General features: G+C 34.2%; 1 protein-coding gene across 1 annotated transcript; it reads left to right on the top strand.

The window, feature by feature from the left end:
• The first annotated feature begins 211 nt into the window (after positions 1-211).
• Positions 212-1,144, top strand: LOC119810315 (olfactory receptor 8B3-like). The gene has a single exon (XM_038323734.1). It carries the CDS (start codon positions 212-214, stop codon positions 1,142-1,144), a length of 933 nt encoding a protein of 310 aa, XP_038179662.1.
• Positions 1,145-8,470: the final 7,326 nt, after the last annotated feature.

Below are 8,470 nucleotides of genomic sequence, written 5' to 3'. Positions count from 1 at the left end.
ACTTTTTCAAAAATCATAATATAATTCACCACCAGTTTCTTCTGAGTTAGGATAATTTGTTTGTGACTATACCAGTGGATTCTCTATGTATAGTACAGGATGGAAAAGCATTTCCAGCATATACATAGTGAATGGAACAGACCCATGACTAGTTTGGATCATCCTCTAACACAGGTCTACTTTCTGTATCCACAGATTCTCTTACAGAAAAATGGACTCAGCCAATGTGTCCGTGGTGACTGAATTCATTCTGCTAGGATTAACAGACCGGCCTGAACTCCAAATGCCCTTGTTTTTTCTGTTCCTAGCAATGTATTTGGTCACTGTATTTGGAAATTTGTGTTTGATAGCTCTAACTGTGCTGAACTCTCACCTCCACACTCCTATGTATTTTTTTCTCTTTAACTTGTCCTTTATAGACCTCTGCTACTGTTCTGTGTTCACTCCCCAAATGTTGATGAACTTTATAGTATGGGAGAATGTCATTTCTTACATGGAATGTATGACCCAAGTCTATTTCTTTTGCTTCTTTATTATTTCTGAGTGTTATGTGCTGCCTTCAATGGCCTATGATCGCTACATGGCCATCTGTCATCCACTGATGTATAATGTTGTAATGTCTCCTAAATTATGTTTTAACCTTATGCTTGTATCCTACTTTATTGCATTTTCTAATGCTGTAGCTCACACTACATCCATGCTGAGACTGAATTTCTGTGATGCCAACACCATCAACCATTATTTCTGTGATATTCCTCCTTTGCTCCAGCTGTCCTGCACGAGCACATATGTTAATGAACTTGTCATTTTTGTTTTTGGCACCATCAACATCATTGTTTATTCTTTAACTATCTTTATCTCCTATGGGTTCATCCTTTCCAGCATCATCCACATCCGTTCCTCTGAGGGCAGGTCCAAAGCCTTCAGCACCTGCAGCTCCCACATCCTTGCTGTTTCTCTGTTCTCTGTTTCAGGTGCACTTGCATATTTCAAACCCTCGTCAGCGGTGTTTATGAATGAAGGAAAAATCTATTCGGTTTTTTATACAAATGTGGTTCCCATGATGAACCCATTAATCTACAGCCTGAGAAACAAAGATATTAAAGTTGCCCTTAAAAAAACCTTAAAAAACAGGAATTTTTGATTAAACAGGGTTGTCTTTAACCCTCTTGTTTTCTGCACAGACGTAGTTTCAATTATGTATATTAGTTCGGCAGAAGACTTTAGCTCTTTTATTTTTTCATAGAAAATATTCTACTTTTTATTTTTATTTATATATTTTTATTTGGTTTTGTTGTTGTTGATTTAGTTTTTGAACAGGAAAAATCCTTGGTGTAATTATGAATCTTCATATGTTCCACTTTTATCATAAAATGAAATATGATTCTTCTATACTTAACTTTAATATTTCCAGATTTTGTCTTCTTCATTATTGTCATTTCCACCATTTTTATTGTTTATTGTTTAAAAGTATTGCAATTGAGGTGAATTACATATTGCTCTCATTCATTATAAACAAATTTTTTCCTTTCTACATTAAAACAAATCTTCAAAACATCAAAGGAAGTGATGGTAGGATGGAAATTTCCACTGTGTGTAGTTTTTTCATTTTCAATGTGCAGTTTAAACATCTGATTCTTTTTTCTTCTGTACATCTTCCATTGGAAAGCAACATAACTCTTTTAACTTCCAATGTGATCGATATGATTTTTCAGTAGTCAATAGTTTAATGAAACAGTAGGAATACCCAATGATCACAAGTTTCAAGCATGTTATTAATCTATATACCTTTTTTATATGTGTGTTGTCATCATTTATGAAACATGAACATAAGATTATATTTCAGATTTGAATCTTTACTATGGTTTGTCAGTGGGAGAAACATTTGTCTCTAGATGCTGTAGTGGTAACTTTATTTTGCATTATTCTTTTTTATTTTTTTTTTCTGTTTCTTTGAGTTTTTTATTTGCCTCATTGTTTTGCAGTGGGAGTTTTATACATCTATAAAATTAAAAGGAGAATAAATTGAATGTTTTAAGTGCCTAGTAATTCAGGAAAAGAAGATCTAGGATAGAAAGGTTGCCAACAAGTCATTAAATGAGGAAAAAAGAAGACAGACCGTGAGTACATACATGCCTTTTTATGGAAAGCCTCACTGAGGGATTCTGAAACATACTATCATCTTAATCTTAAAACTTTCTTCTGTAGATCATTGTTAATATTTCCCTTATTTTATTAATCTCACATTATTTTAACACCCACAATGACTGTCTATTAATATTGTTTTGAATAATAAAGAATGTTTTATTGGGAACTGAAGATAGGCTACATTTATTGAGTCCAAGTAGAGTGAGGACAGCTAAGTCAAGGAATAAAGAGCAACTGGTCATTGAGACACCAGTTAGAAAGAAGGATTCAGACACTTCAGGGCAGGAAATGGAAACCTCTTTCTATAGTTTCTTTTATCTCTTCTGGAACTTCCTAGAAATATTGTGGGAACAGAAACTTCTCTGTGGATAGGTTAAATAACTTAAGCTAACTGACATTTAAAAAATTAAACCCAAAGTAAGATTAGTTGACAAATAAATCATTCCATTGTAGTTGACTTGCATATGGGATTACCACATGGAATTTCTCTGCAAGATGCACAAACTATCACCAAACTGAACTATGTTTGGCATGGTAATTTCATCAAGAACAAAGGAGTTATTAAAATATAATTCTTTAAATAACAGGCTTTTTCTCTTCTGTGAATGAACGTGACTAGGAAAGTGTTTATAGACAGGAGTCATTTTAAATTATTCAACAAAAATATTTTTAAAAGCAGTATCTATGGAAAGACTTTCAGTTATAGATAGAGGCTGCCCTACATAGTATATGGGAGGAGAGTGGTATCCTATGTATTTTTAAAAACAATTATCTCACTGATTAAGAGGAATGATTGCATTGTACATATCAATATGGTATTAGGAACAGTAGTGAAACATATCCATAGTCCAAATGCCTATGACATCAGGCATAGATGACGTTTACACTCCTACAGAATAGATATTTGCCACCATTTGTTGCAATGAGGTGTCCCAGGACAATTCAAGACAAAACAAACAGCATTCTAACAAAGACTGTGTGTTTTCTCCTTTTTCTTTGTACTCATATAGGCAATATGGAGACAAAGAGGCCTCACTTTGGTCCTAAAGCTGTAAGGAAGCCAGGAAAATATTTCAGCATAGTCAGATTACAAGTTCATAAAATAGAGTAATGATTCAAATATATGTGCATCCATACCTGATGGAGCAAGAACTCAGTAGGTCAAGGAATATATGGGAAATTGAAATGCTGAGGAAATATGTTAATGCTGAGTGCTTGCTTAATGTGCATTAATCATTGGGGTAAAACATGATTACCATAAATAGATAAATAAATAAACAAACAAATAAATTAATAAAAAGTAAATGCCCCAAGGAGGAAAAATAAGGAGCATACTAGCCATTGTTTATTTACATAAGTATGTGACCATTATAAACTGCCCATTTTATAAAAATTTTGCTGTAGGACTTACTTTACATAGCCATATATAAAATTTATACACTCATGTATATATCCTGATTTGCACCACCAAATGTTCTTAAAAAAGCATTGATAAGAGTGTTATTTATCTGCTCAGGTAACAAATTAGAGCAAACATGAAAAATAAAGGCCCAAGTGATTTTGTTTAATGGTAATAGAACAAAATGAATCTCGTGGAAGGGAACCTATAGATGTGATATAAAATTGTAGGGGAATCTAGACTTGTCTAGGGCAGAGACAGCCTGTTCACCACACCTAAATAGGAGTTTTCACTTACATTTATTAAAGGAGGGAAGGCCAGGTTCTGCCTAGTTGTATAGATTTGTGAAGTGCAATAAAGTTATTCCATATTAATAATGTAGAGGGAGAATATATAAATTCCACTTATAGAGTATCATTTTAACATATTTTGTTATCTATGTAAAGCTGCCTCTCAAATTAAATTCTTTTTTTTTTTTTTTGGTTTTTCGAGACAGGGTTTCCCTGTAGTTTCTAGAGCCTGTCCTGGAACTAGCTCTTGTAGACCAGGCTGGCCTTGAACTCAGAGATCCGCCCGCCTCTGCCTCCCGAGTGCTGGGATTAAAGGCGTGCGCCACCACTGCCCGGCTTCAAATTAAATTCTTTAAATTGTTCTTAGAAGAACTATTATGATTACAGACTGGGGTCAAACCCATCGCTTCACATTTGCTAGTGAGTACTTTACCACAGAGTTATATTCCCAGCACATTAATTTCCACTTCCACTTGCTAACAATAAAAGTTTCATATGCCACTTAATAATTCCATGAACCAAAAATGTCCCAAAGAATAAACTACTAAAGATTTACTGTTACATTCATAATTGAAGACCTGAATGACTTTTACAATGAAAATTGTATAACATTGTTAAGAGGAGTTGATGTATAAATACACAAGAACATTTTTCTCACAGATTAGCCATAACCCTCCTCCCATTCCCTCAACTTGCCCCCCCACCACCACACTTCCATCCACTCCACAGAGAGGGTAAGGCACATCGCTTTGGGGAAGGTCCAAGACCCTCCCTACTATGTATAGGCCAAAGAATATAGGTTCCCCCAAAAGTCAGTACAAGCAGTATGGATAAATCTTGTCAGTTGTTCCTCTGTCTTCCCCAGCCATGCAACTGTCAATCACATTCAAAGGGACTAGTATTGAACTAGAGTTGGTAAGTAACCATTAGCTTATGTAGACTGGTTCAGTGGGTATACCCATCATGACCTTGACAATTTGCTCATATTCTCAAACCTCCCACTCTTCAAATAGACTGGGAGCTCAGTCCAGTGCTCTGATGAGGGAATCTGCTCTGTTTTCATCAGTTTCTAGATGAAGTTTCTATGGTGATTGTTGGTGAAGGCTGCTTGTTTGCTCAGGCTGCCCAGACATGAAATAATCACACAGAAAGTATATTATTTGCAATAATGTTTGGCCAATATCTTAAGCATATTTCTAGATAGCTCTTATATCTTTGATACCATTTCTATTGTTTTATATTTTACCATGAGGCTCATGGCCTAACAGTAAGATTACAGCTGCCAGTGTATATTTATTTCCTCTGGCAGATCCATGGCTTCTCACTGACTCTGCCTTCTTTCTTTCAGCATTTAGTTAGTTTTTTCCACCTAGATCTGTTCAGCCCTGTTATAGGCACAAAGCAGTTTCTTTATTAATCATTGGTAATCACAGCATACAGAGGGGACTCACATATCCCCTCCCCTTTTCTGTTTAAATAAAAAGGAAGGTTTTAACTTTAACATAGCAAAATTACACACAACAAGATATTTATCAAACAAGAATTACAATTACATTTATATCTACTTCATCTTTTATCATAACTTAAAAACTATAATTATCTATTCTTCAACTCCATCAGAGACCGCAGAAAGGTATATTACCTCAGTAAACAGGAAATGCCTTGTAAACAACTTCCAAAACTCTAGAATTGACAGAGATATATCACTGCCTAGACAGTCACCAAAAGTTTTTCTGTATCATTGAGTATCCAGTCTTCAGCCCTCAGGCACATAATACCTGGCAGATTTTCCCATGAAGCAGGAACTATCAAAGAAAATTCTGCCTATATTGAGGTTTGTTAGTAACTTTTTTCTGTGTCCTGCAGAATGTCTGTCAGACTATTTCATGATAGAGGAACCTGAAAAGATCATCTCACCTTTAGGCAAGTTCAGCAGTCATTTTTCTGAGTCCTGCAAGTCCAGTCAAACATTTCAGGCAAAAGCAGTTTCTTGCCCCAATGGCTATCAAACTACTTAAGGAGCCTCTTCAATGCCCATCATCCTCTTGCAGTAAACTTTTGCTACCTGGAGCACAGGTGTCTCATTATCATAAAAAGTCCCAACTTATTAAAATATTTTAAATGCCATATTCTGTAGTCTTTGAAAGATCTAAAGAATAAATATCCATCTGAAACACATCTCTGTACTTCTAAAAACCTAATTAACATGACTATAAGCTTGATTGTTATAGATGACTATATATTAATCTGTATTTCTCAATTATACATTATATTTTAAAGAAACTACAAAATCATGATACCTTAATGAAGTATAGAAATATACATATAACAAGATTAACCTAAAATTTATATCAATAAGCCAAGATCCATACCAATCCATATCTCTATAGCATATCCTTCTTTAAATATAAACAAACATTTTTAAACAATATTTGGGAATTTGGGCATGGTTTTCTCCAAACTGCTTTTTGCTTTCTGTTGGGAGAAGTAATATTAGTGGGTATTCATAGCAACCTTTGCAGGGAGCTTTGTCCATCAAACTGCATTAGTCTGGAAGGATTTCACAGTTTCTCATCATCTGTGGAAGCAAGAGAATAACCTCTTTTCCAAAGCAACAAATCCTTAGACCCAAATTCTGAAATCATGATACTTTTAAAATATATATGCTGGTTTAGCTTAGCATCCATACAATGAAATGTCTCTCTATACTTAACTCATTCACAATCAAAAAAAATTAAAGAAAACACAATAATATACACAATCCAGATTCTTTGTATATATCCCATCTTTACATGGCTTACTTTTCTTTACACCATTTATTCTATGACTGTCTGTACTCTAAAATTAGGCACAAAGTGGGTCTATGTTGCCAATAAACAAGTTGTAAAAGTCTGGTAACAGACCACACTTAAATGCTCTATATCTGGATCTCCCAAAAGAACAGGAAGATGCTGGCCATTTCAAAACTTTGTGTATTTTTTTCTTCTGCTACAACTGAATTAATAAGACCTCTCTTAAATGAGCTGCAGCACACCACCAACAAACAAAGAAGAGAAGCTGTGCTAAACTCTATTTTTGGGTCTAGAAATACTTTTTAAGCTTTCTCAGATTTTATGTGGCTACAGTAGACTATGTTTGCATAGATAATAGAAATGGGTTAAATTTAAGAATAAGAGCTAGCTAGTAATACAGCTAAGTTATTGACCAAATAGTATTGCAATTAGTATAGTTTCTCTGTGATTATTTCTGTCTATTCCAGGAACTAAGGTCCAACCTCCTTCTACAAAATGGTGTACACTGTCTGGTGTATGGATCCACAAAAGACCTAAAAGTGTTACTTTTTTGAAAGAGGACTTCTAGACCCACAAAAATCAGATCCAAACACAGCTTCTTGGTTTCTGCATATTGTCAGATAGACTCTCTTTGCGGGAGGGGAGCATATGTGCGGCTCCTTTAAGAAAAAGCTTTCTGACTCAGCATTAGGAACAAATACTGTGGCTCCTTCAAGAGACAGCTTCGATGTTCATGCTGGTTGCATAAATGGCCATGGCTCTCTCAGAGCATGCTGCAAGTTGTTTGGTAGTTGCATGAACCAACTAATTCCCAGATTTGAGGTGGTGAACACGATTCCCAGAAGGAGGTCCCAAAACTGACTGTGAACTACCTTCACCATGTTAAAAGGCTGTAAGATGTAGAGCCAGCATCTAGGGCTGTCATAACCATACTGCTTACAATTTTAAGATGTTATTTGTCAGAAAAGAATTTCAGAAACACAATAAGCCCGATTCAGATATAAAAGACCTCTAAACAAGGCATAGTGTGTTTAAAAAATGTACATCAGCTTGGGAGAGAGAGGAAAAAGAATATAGACAATTATAAATAAAAGTAAATGGTTTTTTAAAAAGTAATAATGTCTTTAAAGAAACTGTAACAGTAATATAAAATAGTACAGAGAGCCATAGATTAAGGAAATAAAGACAATAAAATAAATAAAAAGTAATCAAGTAATAAAAATAAGCCACATAAAGGTAGAAAATACACAAAAATCCAGATTATGTATATTATTGTGTTTTCTTTGAATTTTGGCCTGTAAAAAGGCATTAGAGTGTGGGGGATGCTAAACTAAACCAATAAATTTATTTTAAAGATATCTTGACTTCAAAATTTGAGTCTAAGAATATGTGATTTTGAAAAAGAGGCTCTTATTTTGTTTCCACCAAAGATGAAAACCTGTGGATTTTTTTCAGGCTAATGTGACTTGATAAAACAAGAACACCCCAGAAGATATTCATGAACCCTAAAAATACCTCTCCCAAAAATAGCAGGAATCAGTTTGGAGAAAATAACATCCAAATTCCAAAAAGGATTGTTTATGAATGCATATATTCATTTAAAGTGGAATATGATATAGAGATGAATACTTTGCATTGGCATGGATCTTGGTCTATTGATACAAATTTAAGGTCATTATAGTTACATTGTAATATGTATATTTCTATCCTTGTTGAAGGTATTATATTTGTACAGCTCAAAATGTAATATATAATTAAAAATAACAGATTAATAGATAGTTATAATAATCAAACTTGTAGCCATGTTAGTTATGGATATATATATATATATATATATATAT

This window comes from Arvicola amphibius, chromosome 3 (assembly GCF_903992535.2).
Source record: "Arvicola amphibius chromosome 3, mArvAmp1.2, whole genome shotgun sequence".
Classification (NCBI taxonomy): Eukaryota; Metazoa; Chordata; class Mammalia; order Rodentia; family Cricetidae; genus Arvicola; species Arvicola amphibius.
This window is presented reverse-complemented; position numbering and strand designations above follow the sequence as displayed.